Source organism: Oncorhynchus gorbuscha, unplaced genomic scaffold (genome assembly GCF_021184085.1).
Source record: "Oncorhynchus gorbuscha isolate QuinsamMale2020 ecotype Even-year unplaced genomic scaffold, OgorEven_v1.0 Un_scaffold_360, whole genome shotgun sequence".
Lineage (NCBI taxonomy): Eukaryota > Metazoa > Chordata > Actinopteri > Salmoniformes > Salmonidae > Oncorhynchus > Oncorhynchus gorbuscha.
The window spans coordinates 614,123-635,325 of NW_025745215.1; the positions used below are offsets into that span (position 1 = coordinate 614,123).

Consider the following 21,203-nt stretch of genomic DNA (forward strand, 5'->3'; position numbering starts at 1 on the left):
ACCTGTAGAAATAAATACACAAACAGACCATGAGAATGTATCTTACAGAGAGAGAGAGAGAGAGAGGGCACCGTGTCCCAGGTACTGGTGCAAAAAAGACAGAGAGGGAGGGGTATCACTGGGAGAAGAGCCAAACCACCACTAGCCCCAGGGCCACGGCAGCTCTGACAGAGGGAGGGAAATCACTGGGAGAAGAGCCAAACTACCACTAGCCCCAGGGCCACGGCAGCTCTGACAGAGGGAGGGAAATCACTGGGAGAAGAGCCAAACCACCACTAGCCCCAGGGCCACGGCAGCTCCAGCCCCCATGTTGAGCAGGACAGGCCTCCAGTACAGCCAGCGTTCTCTCTGCCTCTCTGTGTTCGTCAGTCTCTGTTTCATCAGGTGAAGCTTCTGGGCCGTGCAGGCGATACGCTCCTCCCTGTGTCTCTTCCTCAGACTGGAAGAAGATAATAGGATGAGGGTTTCATTACATGGTTAGAGAAGTCTGGAAGGGTCCTAATTGAATGCCATCTATACATGTGAGTCTGGGGGGGTCCTAATTGAATGCCATCTATACATGTGAGTCTGGGGGTCCTAATTGAATGCCATCTATACATGTGAGTCTGGGGGGGTCCTAATTGAATGCCATCTATACATGTGAGTCTGGGGGGGTCCTAATTGAATGCCATCTATACATGTGAGTCTGGGGGTCCTAATTGAATGCCATCTATACATGTGAGTCTGGGGGGTCCTAATTGAATGCCATCTATACATGTGAGTCTGGGGGGTCCTAATTGAATGCCATCTAAACATGTGAGTCTGGGGGTTCCTAATTGAATGCCATCTATACATGTGAGTCTGGGGGTCCTAATTGAATGCCATCTATACATGTGAGTCTGGGGGTCCTAATTGAATGCCATCTATACATGTGAGTCTGTGGGGGTCCTAATTGAATGCCATCTAAACATGTGAGTCTGGGGGTTCCTAATTGAATGCCATCTATACATGTGAGTCTGGGGGGGTCCTAATTGAATGACATCTATACATGTGAGTCTGGGGAGGGGTCCTAATTGAATGCCATCTATACATGTGAGTCTGTGGGTGTCCTAATTGAATGCCATCTAAACATGTGAGTCTGGGGGTTCCTAATTGAATGCCATCTATACATGTGAGTCTGGGGGGTCCTAATTGAATGACATCTATACATGTGAGTCTGGGGGGGTCCTAATTGAATGCCATCTATACATGTGAGTCTGGGGGGGTCCTAATTGAATGCCATCTATACATGTGAGTCTGGGGGTCCTAATTGAATGCCATCTATACATGTGAGTCTGGGGGTCCTAATTGAATGCCATCTAAACATGTGAGTCTGGGGGTTCCTAATTGAATGCCATCTATACATGTGAGTCTGGGGGGTCCTAATTGAATGCCATCTATACATGTGAGTCTGGGGGTCCTAATTGAATGCCATCTATACATGTGAGTCTGGGGGTCCTAATTGAATGCCATCTATACATGTGAGTCTGGGGGGTCCTAATTGAATGCCATCTATACATGTGAGTCTGGGGGTCCTAATTGAATGCCATCTATACATGTGAGTCTGGAAGGGTCCTAATTGAATGCCATCTATACATGTGAGTCTGGGGGGTCCTAATTGAATGCCATCTATACATGTGAGTCTGGGGGTCCTAATTGAATGCCATCTATACATGTGAGTCTGGGGGGTCCTAATTGAATGCCATCTATACATGTGAGTCTGGGGGTTCTAATTGAATGCCATCTATACATGTGAGTCTGGAAGGGTCCTAATTGAATGCCATCTATACATGTGAGTCTGGGGGTTCTAATTGAATGCCATCTATACATATGAGTCTGGGGGGTCCTAATTGAATGCCATCTATACATGTGACGGGGGTCTAAAGGCCGTGGTGGGTCTGGGGGGGGTCCTAATTGAATGCCATCTATACATGTGAGTCTGGGGGGGGGTTCCTAATTGAATGCCATCTATACATGTGAGTCTGGGGGGGGTCCTAATTGATTGCCATCTCAACATGCGAGTCTGGGGGGGGGGTCCTAATTGATTGCCATCTATACATGCGAGTCTGGAAGGGTCTAAACAGTCTGCCCAGCACTGAAGGCCCACAGCCAGCTTCAGTAGGAGGAGGTAAGCAGACAATAGAGAGAAGCAGTAGAGGGGAATACACCTGGAGGTGTACTGACCTTGGCACCTCCGCCAGGTCCTTCTCTGAGCTGTCTGGATCCATCCCGTCTCCTGATGTCCGGTCCTCTCTGGACAACGCCACAGGCTCAGGCTCCACACTGGGCAGTGGCTGGCCGTTGGGCTTTTCTGAGGGCCGACTGGGGACAGGGGGCGTCTAAAGGCCGTGGTGGGGGTAGAGGGGGCGCGGGTGTCTAAAGGTCGTGGTGGGGGTAGAGGGGAGGCGGGGGTGTCTAAAGGCGGTGGTGGGGTGGGGGTGTCTAAAGGCTGTGGTGGGGGTAGAGGGGAGGCGGGGGTGTCTAAAGGCTGTGGTGGGGTGGGGGTGTCTAAAGGTCGTGGTGGGGGTAGAGGAGGGGCGGGGGTGTCAGAGAGCCACCTGGGAGGAGGGGCAGGCGGTGAATCACATACTGTCGCTCTGTCCTCTCTGGACAGCTCTCTCTTCTGGCTCTGTACAGACAGACAGGACAGACAGACAGGACAGTAGTTAATGACCAGACAGACAGACAGACAGACAGACAGACAGACAGACAGACAGACAGACAGACAGACAGACAGACAGACAGACAGACAGACAGACAGACAGACAGACAGACAGACAGACAGACAGACAGACAGACAGACAGACAGACAGACAGACAGACAGACAGACAGACAGACAGACAGACAGACAGACAGACAGACAGACAGACAGACAGACAGACAGACAGACAGACAGACAGACAGACAGACAGACAGACAGACAGACAGACAGACAGACAGACAGACAGACAGACAGACAGACAGACAGACAGACAGACAGACAGACAGACAGACAGACAGACAGACAGACAGACAGACAGACAGACAGACAGACAGACAGACAGACAGACAGACAGACAGACAGACAGACAGACAGACAGACAGACAGACAGACAGACAGACAGACAGACAGACAGACAGACAGACAGACAGACAGACAGACAGACAGACAGACAGACAGACAGACAGACAGACAGACAGACAGACAGACAGACAGACAGACAGACAGACAGACAGACAGACAGACAGACAGACAGACAGACAGACAGACAGACAGACAGGACAGTAGTTAATGAAGACACAGTTCTGCTCATGTCTAGTTTCACATTGACAGTCTCCCTACTCCCATACAGCAATATTTTTTAATTTGACCTTTATTTAACTAGGCAAATCAGTTAAGAACAAATTCTTATTTTCAATGACGGCCTAGGCCTTGTTCAGGGACAAAACAGCATATTTTTACGTTGTCAGCTCAGGGATTCGATCTTGCAACCTTTCGGTTACTAGTCCAACGCTCTAACTACTAGGCTACCTGCTGGTTACTAGTCCAACGCTCTAACTACTAGGCTACCTGCTGGTTACTAGTCCAACGCTCTAACCACTAGGCTACCTGCCGCCCCAGAATGACCCTGTACAGTGTCACAACCCCCCAAATTGTTTCACGGTGACACAGGACTCATCCCTTACACTAGTTACAGTGTGTACCTGTGCAGAGCAGTCTCCCATGATGCTCTTGGCTCCCTCCAGCTAGCTAGGTGTGTGGTTAGGGTTAGCGGTGTTTACCTGTGCAGAGCAGTCTCCCATGATGCTCTTGGCTCCCTCCAGCTAGCTAGGTGTGTGGTTAGGGTTAGCGGTGTTTACCTGTGCAGAGCAGTCTCCCATGATGCTCTTGGCTCCCTCCAGGACAGCCCTGTAGGAGAAACGTAGCTGGTCAGGAGTCTGGATCAGACCCATCCGGTACTCCCTCATGTCCAGCAGAACTCTCAGAATGTCCACTGACGACGAGTCCTTCCTCTTGTCCAGCTGGACAGGAGAGAGAGAATGACTTCACCCACAACACCAGGGACAAGACCGGCTGGTCTACATAATGCTGAACAGTACATTTAGCCTGGGGACACAGAGCACATCTGTAAATAGCCCATCTGTAAATAGCCCAGCCAACTACCTCATCCCCATATTGTTATTTATTTTTGCTCTTTTTGTACCCCAGTATCTCTACCTGCACATCAGCATCTGCACATCTACCACTCCAGTATTAATGCTGTAATTATTTCTCCTCTAGGGCCTATTTAATGCCTTACCTCCCAACTCTTCTACATTTGCACACACGGTACATAGATTTTTCTATTGTGTTATTGACTGTACGTTTGTTTATGTGTAACTCTGTGTTGTTGTTGGTGTCACACTGCTTTGCTTTATGTTGACCAGGTCCCAGTTGTAAATGAGAACCTGTTCTTAACTGGCCTACCTGGTTAAATAAAGGGTTAGGGTTATATATATATATATAAATACCTGGTTAAATAGGGGTTAGGGTTATATATATATATAAATACCTGGTTAAATAAAGGGTTAGGGTTATATATATATATATACCTGGTTAAATAAAGGGTTAGGGTTATATCTATATATATATATATACCTGGTTAAATAAAGGGTTAGGGTTATATATATATATATATATATATATACCTGGTTAAATAAAGGGTTAGGGTTATATCTATATATATATATATACCTGGTTAAATAAAGGGTTAGGGTTATATATATATATACCTGGTTAAATAAAGGGTTAGGGTTACATATATATAAATACCTGGTTAAATAAAGGGTTAGGGTTACATATATATAAATACCTGGTTAAATAAAGGGTTAGGGTTATATCTATATATATATATATACCTGGTTAAATAAAGGGTTAGGGTTATATATATATATACCTGGTTAAATAAAGGGTTAGGGTTACATATATATAAATACCTGGTTAAATAAAGGTTTAGGGTTATATATATAAATACCTGGTTAAATAAAGGGTTATATATATAATTACCGGGTTAAATAAAGGGTTAGGGTTATATATATATACCTGGTTAAATAAAGGGTTAGGGTTATATATATATATACCTGGTTAAATAAAGGGTTAGGGTTATATATATATAAATACCTGGTTAAATAAAGGTTTAGGGTTATATATATAAATACCTGGTTAAATAAAGGGTTATATATATATAAATACCTGGTTAAATAAAGGATTATATATATATAAATACCTGGTTAAATAAAGGGTTAGGGTTATATATATATATATATAAATACCTGGTTAAATAAAGGGTTAGGGTTATATATATAAATACCTGGTTAAATAAAGGGTTAGGGTTATATATATAAATACCTGGTTAAATAAAGGGTTAGGGTTATATATATAAATACCTGGTTAAATAAAGGGTTATATATATAAATGCCGGGTTAAATAAAGGGTTATATATATAAATACCTGGTTAAATAAAGGATTATATATATATAAATACCTGGTTAAATAAAGGGTTAGGGTTATATATATATATATAAATACCTGGTTAAATAAAGGGTTAGGGTTATATATATAAATACCTGGTTAAATAAAGGGTTAGGGTTATATATATAAATACCTGGTTAAATAAAGGGTTAGGGTTATATATATATATATATACCTGGTTAAATAAAGGGTTAGGGTTATATATATATAAATACCTGGTTAAATAAAGGGTTATATATATAAATACCTGGTTAAATAAAGGGTTAGGGTTATATATATATATACCTGGTTAATTAAAGTGTTAGGGTTATATATATATATATATATAAATACCTGGTTAATTAAAGTGTTAGGGTTATATATATATATATATATAAATACCTGGTTAATTAAAGTGTTAGGGTTATATATATATATATAAATACCTGGTTAAATAAAGGGTTAGGGTTATATCTATATATATATATAAATACCTGGTTAAATAAAGGGTTAGGGTTATATATATATATATATATATATATATAAATACCTGGTTAAATAAAGGGTTAGGGTTATATATATATATATATATATATATATATATATATATATATATATAAATACCTGGTTAAATAAAGGGTTAGGGTTATATATATAAATACCTGGTTAAATAAAGGGTTAGGGTTATATATATATATATATAAATACCTGGTTAAATAAAGGGTTAGGGTTATATATATATATAAATACCTGGTTAAATAAAGGGTTAGGGTTATATATATATATATATATATATAAATACCTGGTTAAATAAAGGGTTATATATATAAATACCTGGTTAAATAAAGGGTTAGGGTTATATATATATATATATATATATATATATATATAAATACCTGGTTAAATAAAGGGTTAGGGTTATATATATATATAAATACCTGGTTAAATAAAGTGTTATATTTATATATATATAAATACCTGGTTAATTAAAGTGTTAGGGTTATATATATATATATATAAATACCTGGTTAAATAAAGTGTTATATTTATATATATATAAATACCTGGTTAATTAAAGTGTTAGGGTTATATATATATATATATAAATACCTGGTTAAATAAAGTGTTAGGGTTATATATATATAAATACCTGGTTAATTAAAGGGTTAGGGTTATATATATATAAATACCTGGTTAAATAAAGTGTTAGGGTTATGTATATTACATAAAGGTGAAATAAAAATACAGTTTGACCAGGAGCTGATGTGAAACACCACGTAGTAGAGCCTCGTCCGAGACAGAATCTCCTGTATCTGTAGCGGGAACAGGCTCAATGTCCGAGAACAACCCCTGAACAGGAAGCTGGTCTAACCTCGGGCTTGTCTGTAGCGGGAACAGGCTCAATGTCCAAGGACAGCCCCTGAACAGGAAGCTAGTCTACTTTCATACCAACCTCGGGGATTAAATTACAATGTAAAAACAGGAAGTATTGATATTACCAGGATGAGACACGTGTCGACCAACGAGAAGGTCCCCGAACGTCCAATCCCAGCGCTGCAGTGGACCACGGAGGGCCCGTGCTCCGGCCCCAATGAGCCAGACTCCCGCACCTTGACCAGGAAGTTGAGGAAAGAGGCCGGGGATTCTGGGACGCCAAAGTCAGGCCAGGTGGTGTAGTGAAAGTGGTATATCTCTGTGGTTCCTCCTGTCTGGATAGAGGACATGTCGTCTTATTACGGTGACTGTTGCTAACAGCAACGCCCTCATGACACAGAGTCCGCGGAGACGAAGAGCTCACCTCTGTGTTCCTCAGCTCCAACACTCGTATGATGTAGTTGGACTTGTCCTCTTCCTTCACTAGCGTCACGACAAACCCTGTGTCAGTGTAAGATAGCTGCTGTTCCTCAGCTGTAGGCCAGTACTGAGCACACTTCTCCTGTTGGGGGGGGACAATACATCAGTCAGCTGTAGTACTGAGCACACTTCTCCTGTTGGGGGGGACAATACATCAGTCAGCTGTAGGCCAGTACTGAGCACACTTCTCCTGTTGGGGGGGGGACAATACATCAGTCAGCTGTAGTACTGAGCACACTTCTCCTGTTGGGGGGGGGGGACAATACATCAGTCAGCTGTAGGCCAGTACTGAGCACACTTCTCCTGTTGGGGGGGGACAATACATCAGTCAGCTGTAGTACTGAGCACACTTCTCCTGTTGGGGGGACAATACATCAGTCAGCTGTAGGCCAGTACTGAGCACACTTCTCCTGTTGGGGGGGGACAATACATCAGTCAGCTGTAGTACTGAGCACACTTCTCCTGTTGGGGGGACAATACATCAGTCAGCTGTAGTACTGAGCACACTTCTCCTGTTGGGGGGGACAATACATCAGTCAGCTGTAGTACTGAGCACACTTCTCCTGTTGGGGGGGACAATACATCAGTCAGCTGTAGTACTGAGCACACTTCTCCTGTTGGGGGGGGACAATACATCAGTCAGCTGTAGTACTGAGCACACTTCTCCTGTTGGGGGGATACATCAGTCAGCTGTAGTACTGAGCACACTTCTCCTGTTGGGGGGGACAATACATCAGTCAGCTGTAGTACTGAGCACACTTCTCCTGTTGGGGGGGGGGACAATACATCAGTCAGCTGTAGTACTGAGCACACTTCTCCTGTTGGGGGGGGGGACAATACATCAGTCAGCTGTAGTACTGAGCACACTTCTCCTGTTGGGGGGGGGGACAATACATCAGTCAGCTGTAGTACTGAGCACACTTCTCCTGTTGGGGGGGGGACAATACATCAGTCAGCTGTAGTACTGAGCACACTTCTCCTGTTGGGGGGACAATACATCAGTCAGCTGTAGGCCAGTACTGAGCACACTTCTCCTGTTGGGGGGACAATACATCAGTCAGCTGTAGTACTGAGCACACGTCTCCTGGGGGGGGGACAATACATCAGTCAGCTGTAGGCCAGTACTGAGCACACTTCTCCTGTTGGGGGGACAATACATCAGTCAGCTGTAGTACTGAGCACACTTCTCCTGTTGGGGGGACAATACATCAGTCAGCTGTAGGCCAGTACTGAGCACACTTCTCCTGTTGGGGGGACAATACATCAGTCAGCTGTAGTACTGAGCACACTTCTCCTGTTGGGGGGGACAATACATCAGTCAGCTGTAGTACTGAGCACACTTCTCCTGTTGGGGGGGACAATACATCAGTCAGCTGTAGTACTGAGCACACTTCTCCTGTTGGGGGGGACAATACATCAGTCAGCTGTAGTACTGAGCACACTTCTCCTGTTGGGGGGGGACAATACATCAGTCAGCTGTAGTACTGAGCACACTTCTCCTGTTGGGGGGACAATACATCAGTCAGCTGTAGTACTGAGCACACTTCTCCTGTTGGGGGGGGACAATACATCAGTCAGCTGTAGTACTGAGCACACTTCTCCTGTTGGGGGGGACAATACATCAGTCAGCTGTAGTACTGAGCACACTTCTCCTGTTGGGGGGGACAATACATCAGTCAGCTGTAGTACTGAGCACACTTCTCCTGTTGGGGGGGGACAATACATCAGTCAGCTGTAGTACTGAGCACACTTCTCCTGTTGGGGGGGACAATACATCAGTCAGCTGTAGGCCAGTACTGAGCACACTTCTCCTGTTGGGGGGACAATACATCAGTCAGCTGTAGGCCAGTACTGAGCACACTTCTCCTGTTGGGGGGACAATACATCAGTCAGCTGTAGGCCAGTACTGAGCACACTTCTCCTGTTGGGGGGGACAATACATCAGTCAGCTGTAGTACTGAGCACACTTCTCCTGTTGGGGGGGGGGGGGGGGACAATACATCAGTCAGCTGTAGTACTGAGCACACTTCTCCTGTTGGGGGGGGGGACAATACATCAGTCAGCTGTAGTACTGAGCACACTTCTCCTGTTGGGGGGACAATACATCAGTCAGCTGTAGTACTGAGCACACTTCTCCTGTTGGGGGGGGGGGACAATACATCAGTCAGCTGTAGTACTGAGCACACTTCTCCTGCTTGGGGGGACAATACATCAGTCAGCTGTAGTACTGAGCACACTTCTCCTGTTGGGGGGGGGGACAATACATCAGTCAGCTGTAGTACTGAGCACACTTCTCCTGTTGGGGGGGGGACAATACATCAGTCAGCTGTAGTACTGAGCACACTTCTCCTGTTGGGGGGACAATACATCAGTCAGCTGTAGTACTGAGCACACTTCTCCTGTTGGGGGGGGGGACAATACATCAGTCAGCTGTAGTACTGAGCACACTTCTCCTGTTGGGGGGGGACAATACATCAGTCAGCTGTAGTACTGAGCACACTTCTCCTGTTGGCGGGGGGGACAATACATCAGTCAGCTGTAGTACTGAGCACACTTCTCCTGTTGGCGGGGGGACAATACATCAGTCAGCTGTAGTACTGAGCACACTTCTCCTGTTGGCGGGGGGGGACAATACATCAGTCAGCTGTAGTACTGAGCACACTTCTCCTGTTGGGGGGGGACAATACATCAGTCAGCTGTAGTACTGAGCACACTTCTCCTGTTGGGGGGGACAATACATCAGTCAGCTGTAGTACTGAGCACACTTCTCCTGTTGGGGGGGGATACATCAGTCAGCTGTAGTACTGGGCACACTTCTCCTGTTGGGGGGGACAATACATCAGTCAGCTGTAGTACTGAGCACACTTCTCCTGTTGGGGGGGACAATACATCAGTCAGCTGTAGTACTGAGCACACTTCTCCTGTTGCCTGTTGGGGGGGAATACATCAGTCAGCTGTAGTACTGAGCACACTTCTCCTGTTGGGGGGACAATACATCAGTCAGCTGTAGTACTGAGCACACTTCTCCTGTTGGGGGGGGACAATACATCAGTCAGCTGTAGTACTGAGCACACTTCTCCTGTTGGGGGGACAATACATCAGTCAGCTGTAGTACTGAGCACACTTCTCCTGTTGGGGGGACAATACATCAGTCAGTCTGTTCCCCTGCTCTAGGATTCTGTTCAGCATTATAACATGTATGTAGGCTACTTACAGACCCTTCAGTCAGATTCTGTTCAGCATTATAACATGTATGTAGGCTACTTACAGACCCCTTCTCTAGGATTCTGTTCAGCATCATAACATGTATGTAGGCTACTTACAGACCCTTCTCTATGATTCTGTTCAGCATTATAACATGTATGTAGGCTACTTACAGACCCCTTCTCTATGATTCTGTTCAGCATTATAACATGTATGTAGGCTACTTACAGACCCCTTCTCTGGGATTCTGTTCAGCATTATAACATGTATGTAGGCTACTTACAGACCCCTTTTCTATGATTCTGTTCAGCATTATAACATGTATGTAGGCTACTTACAGACCCCTTCTCTATGATTCTGTTCAGCATTATAACAGCTTTGGAGTTCTGCTCCCAGACCATCAACCAGAAGTGACCGCAGGTGTTCTTCAAGGGGCCCTTTGGGCTAAAACACAACACACTGCTTCATCACCAACTGAAACACAGACCAACCCTTAAAATGTAGATACACAATCCTTAGTACACAATCCTTAGTACACAATCCTTAGTACACAATCCTTAGTACACAATCCTTAGTACACAATCCTTAGGACACAATCCGTAGTACACTGTTTAGTGATCAGTACAGAATGAATGGAAATGTCTGAGCTAGAGCTACTTGTATGTACTGACCTGAGACAGAATATAGTGTATGAACTGACCTGAGACAGAATATAGTGTATGTACTGACCTGAGACAGAATATAGTGTATGGACTGACCTGAGACAGAATATAGTGTATGTACTGACCTGAGACAGAATATAGTGTATGTACTGACCTGAGACAGAATATAGTGTATGGACTGACCTGAGACAGAATATAGTGTATGGACTGACCTGAGACAGAATATAGTGTATGTACTGACCTGAGACAGAATATAGTGTATGGACTAACCTGAGGCAGAATATAGTGTATGTACTGACCTGAGACAGAATATAGTGTATGGACTAACCTGAGGCAGAATATAGTGTATGGACTGACCTGAGACAGAATATAGTGTATGTACTGACCTGAGACAGAATATAGTGTATGGACTGACCTGAGACAGAATATAGTGTATGGACTAACCTGAGACAGAATATAGTGTATGGACTAACCTGAGGCAGAATATAGACAGAATATAGTGTATGTACTGACCTGAGGCAGAATATAGTGTATGTACTGACCTGAGGCAGAATATAGTGTATGTACTGACCTGAGACAGAATATAGTGTATGAACTGACCTGAGACAGAATATAGTGTATGGACTGACCTGAGGCAGAATATAGTGTATGTACTGACCTGAGACAGAATATAGTGTATGTACTGACCTGAGGCAGAATATAGACAGAATATAGTGTATGTACTGACCTGAGACAGAATATAGTGTATGTACTGACCTGAGGCAGAATATAGTGTATGTACTGACCTGAGGCAGAATATAGTGTATGTACTGACCTGAGACAGAATATAGTGTATGTACTGACCTGAGACAGAATATAGACAGAATATAGTGTATGTACTGACCTGAGGCAGAATATAGTGTATGTACTGACCTGAGGCAGAATATAGTGTATGTACTGACCTGAGACAGAATATAGTGTATGGACTGACCTGAGACAGAATATAGTGTATGTACTGACCTGAGACAGAATATAGGCTCTTTGAGCTTTGTCCACTATGACTAAACTTCTTGTATGTACTGACCTGAGACAGAATATAGGCTCTTTGAGCTTCCTCCACCACGACTAGACTTGCATTGATGTAGTCATTTTCAGAGTTTTCAAGTTTAACGCGACTGTGATCATCTGAAACCAGATATATTTAAAATGTGTCAATTAAAACTATTTGTTCAAGGTGTAAACATTCATCACATTGATGACTCAATGAAGCGTACTTCATGAATGATAATGGCACAGACAAAGATACTTACAGGGGCTGACATCTCTATATCGGTTTCGATTCTGATTCTCCGGAAGTTTTGCCACCTTATATGAATAGTCGCTGGCTTGGTTTCGGATTTCCTGAGAAAGAATGAGAACAAACACCAGCCAGCGACTGTGAATACGATTTTCATTGAAATGTGAACAGGTCTGATCTACAGGTCTGATCTACAGGTCTGATCTACAGGTCTGATCTACAGGTCTGATCTACAGGTCTGATCTACAGGTCTGATCTACAGGTCTGATCTACAGGTCTGATCTACAGGTCTGATCTACAGGTCTGATCTACAGGTCTGATCTACAGGTCTGATCTACAGGTCTGATCTACAGGTCTGATCTACAGGTCTGATCTACAGGTCTGATCTACAGGTCTGATCTACAGGTCTGATCTACAGGTCTGATCTACAGGTCTGATCTACAGCAACTACCAGCAGACATCTGCAGTAACAAACAGGTTATCAACTTCTGAGAAGGCTCTGGGTATACACTACCTAACTAATTACCTAGGTCAGCTACTGGGTATACACTACCTAACTATTTACCTAGGTCAGCTACTGGATATACACTACCTAACTATTTACCTAGGTCAGCTACTGGGTATACACTACCTAACTAATTACCTAGGTCAGCTACTGGGTATACACTACCTAACTATTTACCTAGGTCAGCTACTGGGTATACACTACCTAACTAATTACCTAGGTCAGCTTACTACTGGGTATACACTACCTAACTAATTACCTAGGTCAGCTTACTACTGGATATACACTGCCTAACTATTTACCTAGGTCAGCTTACTACTGGGTATACACTACCTAACTAATTACCTAGGTCAGCTTACTACTGGGTATACACTACCTAACTAATTACCTAGGTCAGCTACTGGGTATACACTACCTAACTATTTACCTAGGTCAGCTTACTACTGGGTATACACTACCTAACTAATTACCTAGGTCAGCTACTGGGTATACACTACCTAACTAATTACCTAGGTCAGCTACTGGGTATACACTACCTAACTAATTACCTAGGTCAGCTACTGGGTATACACTACCTAACTAATTACCTAGGTCAGCTACTGGGTATACACTACCTAACTAATTACCTAGGTCAGCTACTGGGTATACCTAACTTACCTAGGTCAGCTACTGGGTAAACACTACCTAACTATTTACCTAGGTCAGCTACTGGGTATACACTACCTAACTAATTACCTAGGTCAGCTACTGGGTATACACTACCTAACTAATTACCTAGGTCAGCTACTGGGTATACACTACCTAACTAATTACCTAGGTCAGCTACTGGGATACACTACCTAACTATTTACCTAGGTCAGCTACTGGGTATACACTACTAACTAATTACCTAGGTCAGCTACTGTATACACTACCTAACTAATTACCTAGGTCAGCTTACTACTGGGTATACACTACCTAACTAATTACCTAGGTCAGCTACTGGGTATACACTACCTAACTAATTACCTAGGTCAGCTACTGGATATACACTACCTAACTATTTACCTAGGTCAGCTACTGGGTATACACTACCTAACTATTTACCTAGGTCAGCTTACTACTGGGTATACACTACCTAACTAATTACCTAGGTCAGCTTACTACTGGGTATACACTACCTAACTATTTACCTAGGTCAGCTACTGGGTATACACTACCTAACTAATTACCTAGGTCAGCTACTGGATATACACTACCTAACTAATTACCTAGGTCAGCTTACTACTGGGTATACACTACCTAACTAATTACCTAGGTCAGCTTACTACTGGGTATACACTACCTAACTAATTACCTAGGTCAGCTTACTACTGGGTATACACTACCTAACTATTTACCTAGGTCAGCTACTGGGTATACACTACCTAACTAATTACCTAGGTCAGCTACTGGGTATACACTACCTAACTATTTACCTAGGTCAGCTACTGGGTATACACTACCTAACTATTTACCTAGGTCAGCTTACTACTGGGTATACACTACCTAACTATTTACCTAGGTCAGCTACTGGGTATACACTACCTAACTATTTACCTAGGTCAGCTTACTATATACACTACCTAACTATTTACCTAGGTCAGCTACTGGGTATACACTACCTAACTATTTACCTAGGTCAGCTTACTACTGGGTATACACTACCTAACTATTTACCTAGGTCAGCTACTGGGACACTACCTAACTAATTACCTATGGGTATACACTACCTAACTATTTACCTAGGTCAGCTACTGGGTATACACTACCTAACTAATTACCTAGGTCAGCTTACTACTGGGTATACACTACCTAACTAATTACCTAGGTCAGCTACTGGGTATACACTACTAACTAATTACCTAGGTCAGCTTAATACACTACCTACTAATTACCTAGGTCAGCTTACTACTGGGTATACACTACCTAACTAATTACCTAGGTCAGCTACTGGGTATACACTACCTAACTATTTACCTAGGTCAGCTTACTACTGGATATACACTACCTAACTAATTACCTAGGTCAGCTACTGGGTATACACTACCTAACTATTTACCTAGGTCAGCTTACTACTGGGTATACACTACCTAACTAATTACCTAGGTCAGCTACTGGGTATACACTACCTAACTAATTACCTAGGTCAGCTTACTACTGGGTATACACTACCTAACTATTTACCTAGGTCAGCTACTGGGTATACACTACCTAACTATTTACCTAGGTCAGCTTACTACTGGGTATACACTACCTAACTATTTACCTAGGTCAGCTACTGGGTATACACTACCTAACTAATTACCTAGGTCAGCTTACTACTGGGTATACACTACCTAACTAATTACCTAGGTCAGCTTACTACTGGGTATACACTACCCAACTAATTACCTAGGTCAGCTTACTACTGGGTATACACTACCTAACTAATTACCTAGGTCAGCTACTGGGTATACACTACCTAACTAATTACCTAGGTCAGCTACTGGGTATACACTACCAACTAATTACCTAGGTCAGCTTACTACTGTATACACTACCCAACTAATTACCTAGGTCAGCTTCTACTGGGTACACTACCTAACTAATTACCTAGGTCAGCTACTGGGTATACACTACCTAACTAATTACCTAGGTCAGCTTACTACTGGGTATACACTACCCAACTAATTACCTAGGTCAGCTTACTACTGGGTATACACTACCTAACTATTTACCTAGGTCAGCTTACTACTGGGTATACACTACCTAACTATTTACCTAGGTCAGCTACTGGGTAAACACTACCTAACTAATTACCTAGGTCAGCTACTGGGTATACACTACCTAACTATTTACCTAGGTCAGCTTACTACTGGGTTACACTACCTAACTAATTACCTAGGTCAGCTACTGGGTATACACTACCTAACTAATTACCTAGGTCAGCTACTGGGTATACACTACCTAACTAATTACCTAGGTCAGCTACTGGGTATACACTACCTAACTATTTACCTAGGTCAGCTACTGGGTATACACTACCTAACTATTTACCTAGGTCAGCTTACTACTGGGTATACACTACCTAACTAATTACCTAGGTCAGCTACTGGGTATACACTACCTAACTATTTACCTAGGTCAGCTACTGGGTATACACTACCTAACTATTTACCTAGGTCAGCTTACTACTGGGTATACACTACCTAACTATTTACCTAGGTCAGCTACAGGTATACACTACCTAACTAATTACCTAGGTCAGCTACAGGTATACACTACCTAACTAATTACCTAGGTCAGCTACAGGTACACTACCTAACTATTTACCTAGGTCAGCTACTGGGTATACACCACCTAACTAATTACCTAGGTCAGCTACTGGGTATACACTACCTAACTATTTACCTAGGTCAGCTACTGGGTATACACTACCTAACTAATTACCTAGGTCAGCTACTGGGTATACACTACCTAACTATTTACCTAGGTCAGCTTACTACTGGGTATACACTACCTAACTAATTACCTAGGTCAGCTTACTACTGGGTATACACTACCTAACTATTTACCTAGGTCAGCTACTGGGTATACACTACCTAACTATTTACCTAGGTCAGCTTACTACTGGGTATACACTACCTAACTATTTACCTAGGTCAGCTACTGGGTATACACTACCTAACTATTTACCTAGGTCAGCTACTGGGTATACACTACCTAACTAATTACCTAGGTCAGCTACTGGGTATACACTACCTAACTAATTACCTAGGTCAGCTACTGGGTATACACTACCTAACTATTTACCTAGGTCAGCTACTGGATATACACTACCTAACTATTTACCTAGGTCAGCTACTGGGTTTACACTACCCAACTATTTACCTAGGTCAGCTACTGGGTATACACTACCTAACTATTTACCTAGGTCAGCTACTGGGTATACACTACCTAACTAATTACCTAGGTCAGCTTACTACTGGGTATACACTACCTAACTAATTACCTAGGTCAGCTTACTACTGGGTATACACTACCTAACTATTTACCTAGGTCAGCTACTGGGTATACACTACCTAACTAATTACCTAGGTCAGCTTACTACTGGGTATACACTACCTAACTATTTACCTAGGTCAGCTTACTACTGGGTATACACTACCTAACTATTTACCTAGGTCAGCTACTGGGTATACACTACCTAACTATTTACCTAGGTCAGCTTACTACTGGGTATACACTACCTAACTATTTACCTAGGTCAGCTACTGGGTATACACTACCTAACTAATTACCTAGGTCAGCTTACTACTGGGTATACACTACCTAACTAATTACCTAGGTCAGCTTACTACTGGGTATACACTACCTAACTATTTACCTAGGTCAGCTACTGGGTATACACTACCTAACTAATTACCTAGGTCAGCTACTGGGTATACACTACCTAACTAATTACCTAGGTCAGCTACTGGGTATACACTACCCAACTATTTACCTAGGTCAGCTACTGGGTATACACTACCCAACTATTTACCTAGGTCAGCTACTGGGTATACACTACCTAACTAATTACCTAGGTCAGCTTACTACTGGGTATACACTACCTAACTAATTACCTAGGTCAGCTTACTACTGGCTACTGGGTATACACTACCTAACTATTTACCTAGGTCAGCTTACTACTGGGTATACACTACCTAACTATTTACCTAGGTCAGCTACTGGGTATACACTACCTAACTATTTACCTAGGTCAGCTACTGGGTATACACTACCTAACTATTTACCTAGGTCAGCTTACTACTGGGTATACACTACCTAACTATTTACCTAGGTCAGCTACTGGGTATACACTACCTAACTATTTACCTAGGTCAGCTACTGGGTATACACTACCTAACTATTTACCTAGGTCAGCTACTGGGTATACACTACCTAACTATTTACCTAGGTCAGCTACTGGGTATACACTACCTAACTATTTACCTAGGTCAGCTTACTACTGGGTATACACTACCTAACTAATTACCTAGGTCACACTACCTAACTAATTACCTAGGTCAGCTACTGGGTATACACTACCTAACTATTTACCTAGGTCAGCTACTGGGTATACACTACCTAACTAATTACCTAGGTCAGCTTACTACTGGGTATACACTACCCAACTAATTACCTAGGTCAGCTTACTACTGGGTATACACTACCTAACTAATTACCTAGGTCAGCTACTGGGTTTACACTACCTAACTAATTACCTAGGTCAGCTACTGGGTATACACTACCTAACTAATTACCTAGGTCAGCTACTGGGTATACACTACCTAACTAATTACCTAGGTCAGCTACTGGGTATACACTACCTAACTAATTACCTAGGTCAGCTTACTACTGGGTATACACTACCTAACTAATTACCTAGGTCAGCTACTGGGTATACACTACCTAACTAATTACCTAGGTCAGCTTACTACTGGGTATCCCACTACCTAACTCAATGTACCTAGGTCAACTGGGTATACACTACCTAACTAATTATGGTCCTGTAAATACAAATCCCAAAAACCTGTTCAGCTGTGGGTGAACTAATTACCTGAGCTTACTACTGGGTATACACTCCTAATTAAATACAAATCCCTTTAAAACCCTGTTCTTACTACTGGATATACACTACCTAACTCACTGTGTGTGTGTGAACTGTGATGGTCCTGTAAATACAAATCCCTTTAAAACCCTGTTCTCGCTGTGTGTGAACTGTGATGGCCCTGTAAATACAAATCCCTGTTCTAGCTGTGTGTGTGTGTGTGTAACTTGGTGATTCTATAACCAAAGTCACATTTCAAAAACATAGCTGCCCCATTACAATGGCACCTTTATGGGCGATTTTTAAACAACAGTGGTGTTTGGTGTTGGTGCATTCAAAGTTGGTTACATGATATATATAATTGGAAAGGTAATTTCATGACCTTTCAGAATCACTTGTAAAATAGAGTTTCCTTTTTTAAAGCCATTTATACAAGTCATTCTGATATGAACACTAGAGGTCTGTTGACATGAACATTCTGAAAATGTGTCTTTCCAATAAGCTTTCCAATTATGTATGATTAAAGGGTATAAGTGAGCAATACCTTGTTGTATACTGACATTGTTTGTCATAGTAAAATCCCTATGGGAAAAAGTAATGGTATAAAACCAACTGTAATAACACACAGAAGGCTACTGTTGCTGCACTACTATCACACATTTTTCAACTCCAGGGATATAAAACTCAAACATGAACCATAACACTGTCATAACAACTAGAAAACAGGACTGTGTGTTCCTTGTGGCCGAGTAGGTAGTTATATAGGCTGTTCTTAACTTGAGCTCCAGACATCCACTTCGCTGTAAATCTGCCCAGTTTCCTAGATATGACAACGCATGCGCACATATTATTTCAGGAAGTGTTTGCGACTTCTCAGAAACAGGCGAGCCAGCTAATGTTGATACACATTTCCCGGAAGTCTGACTCTTCTCCTGTAAAAGCTTAGTTTATCTTTCAGGATGAACACCAGTTTAACTGGTATTATCCATTCAATATACCGTTAAAATGACATAGTTTGGTGCTAGCTAGTATGATGGATAAATGTGCATAATTGCTAGCTGGTAACCGGGCAGATAGCTAGCCAATTTAGTTAGCAACATAACTGACGTTAGCTAGGTTAGCAACCGAAAATAACACAATTAAATGCCCAACTTACATTATAAAGGTTTTGCCACTGCCCAGACGAATCTATTTCCTCAAACTGTTTTTCCATTTTAGGTATTGATATTTCTGTCCTGTGAATATAGTCTGAATGTTATCGTTAATAGGTGAGTTAGCTGGCTAGCCCCAACTGACAGCCATCTACCGCGGAGAGTCAGCCGACTGTGTGGGGGGGATCTACGTCATATCCGCCAGACCTCTTTGCCTGACGGATGGTTCACCTCGTCTGGGGGGGAGTTGCCCAAACTCTGGTCCCGGGTGCACGTTTTGGTTGTTGCTCTCTAACGCTACACAGCTGATTCAAATCATCAAAGGGTAATTATGAGTTGGTTATTTTAAATCAGCCCAAAAATGTACACACGGGACAGAGTTTGGGAAACCACCAGAACCCTGTAGAGGAGAACTATCAGTCATGTTGGCGTCGGTTCTGTGACACCATTGGAAGGGCGGCACCTGTGGGAGGAGTGTGGGAAATTATTAAAAGGATGAGTGGGGTCAGAAGGGAGTGGGATTTTCCAGTGTTGACGAGTGGGAAGGATGTGGCAGTAACAGCTCTGGAGAAAGCAGAGATGATGGCCAAAGTCTCAGTGCATAGCTCTGTACATTTGTCAGAGGAGGCGGAGCATCCTGGAGTGCTGGATAGGAGGGAGGATGTAGATGATGTGTTGAATGCGCCATGACAGGTGTAAAGGGCTATAGGTAAGGCTGGGTTAACTTCACCTGGGAAAGATGAGGTGTGCTATATTATGTTGGCCCATGTTAGTGATGAGGCCCATGTTAGTGATGAGGGGGTACTACCAGGCAGTTGGAAGGAGGCAGTAGTGGTACCAATTTGGAGGCCAGGGAAGGACCTAACGAGGCCAATAAGCTATCGGCCAATAGCCTTAACATCACATGTATGTAAGATTATGGAGCATATGATAACGGAGAGGCTAACTTACTTCCTGGAGAGCAGCCACATCAGAGTGGCTTCAGGAAGGGGAGGGGAACTATGGACCCCGTGCTTACATCCAGCAGTGGTATCTTCAGTGGATTCAGGAAGGGGAGGGGAACTATGGACCCAGTGCTTACTTCCTGGAGAGCAGTGGGTTAGTATCGCCACATCAGAGTGGCTTCAGGAAGGGGAGAACTATGGTGTGACTTTCAGGAAGTGGCTTGGGAGGGGAACTATGGACCCAGTGCTTACTTCCTGCAGTGGGTTAGTAGCCACAGCAGAGTGGATTCAGGAATGGGAGGAACTCAGTGCTCTGTGAACAGAGGTCAGGACTGACTTGCAGCTGTATTTTTTTTATGTGGAGAAGGCGTATGATGTGGAAGCAGGGTTTGTAAATCAAGCTTGATATTACGGGGGTAGGAGGAAGAACATACAACTGGATAAAGGATTTCCTGTTTGGAAGGTCTCTCCAAGTGAGGCTGGGGAAGTCTCTCCGGCAGCTACCTTGTGGATAATGGTACACCA

The 21,203-nt window shown here is 43.0% G+C and overlaps 2 protein-coding genes across 2 annotated transcripts; both read right to left on the reverse strand.

Annotated features, from left to right (window-relative positions):
- Window positions 1-108: 108 nt before the first annotated feature.
- On the reverse strand, window positions 109-3,724 carry LOC124017974 (tyrosine-protein phosphatase non-receptor type 2-like). Its single transcript, XM_046333217.1, has 3 exons — window positions 3,704-3,724; window positions 2,203-2,357; window positions 109-439 (listed from the first exon to the last, which is right to left on the reverse strand). The coding sequence occupies exons 1-3, from the start codon at window positions 3,722-3,724 to the stop codon at window positions 250-252; spliced, it is 366 nt and encodes a 121-aa protein (XP_046189173.1). The 3' UTR covers window positions 109-249.
- Window positions 3,666-19,947, reverse strand: LOC124017988 (tyrosine-protein phosphatase non-receptor type 1-like). Its single transcript, XM_046333239.1, has 8 exons — window positions 19,740-19,947; window positions 12,499-12,589; window positions 12,273-12,373; window positions 10,886-10,984; window positions 7,288-7,425; window positions 6,989-7,198; window positions 3,782-4,021; window positions 3,666-3,703 (listed from the first exon to the last, which is right to left on the reverse strand). The coding sequence occupies exons 1-7, from the start codon at window positions 19,794-19,796 to the stop codon at window positions 3,824-3,826; spliced, it is 894 nt and encodes a 297-aa protein (XP_046189195.1). The 5' UTR covers window positions 19,797-19,947; the 3' UTR covers window positions 3,666-3,703; window positions 3,782-3,823.
- Between the last annotated feature and the right edge of the window lie 1,256 nt (window positions 19,948-21,203).

Coding starts and splice junctions, on each gene's coding strand:
- LOC124017974 (XM_046333217.1), bottom strand. CDS start 3,724: ATGGGAGACTGCTCTGCACAG. Junction 2,358..3,703: donor TGGGAGACTGCTCTGCACAG/GTACACACTGTA, acceptor CACGGCCTTTAG/ACGCCCCCTGTCCCCAGTCG. Junction 440..2,202: donor GACCTGGCGGAGGTGCCAAG/GTCAGTACACCT, acceptor ATCTTCTTCCAG/TCTGAGGAAGAGACACAGGG.
- LOC124017988 (XM_046333239.1), bottom strand. CDS start 19,796: ATGGAAAAACAGTTTGAGGAAATAGATTCGTCTGGGCAGTGGCAAAAC. Junction 12,374..12,498: donor ATATAGAGATGTCAGCCCCT/GTAAGTATCTTT, acceptor ATCTGGTTTCAG/ATGATCACAGTCGCGTTAAA. Junction 4,022..6,988: donor TCGACACGTGTCTCATCCTG/GTAATATCAATA, acceptor TCTCCTGTCCAG/CTGGACAAGAGGAAGGACTC.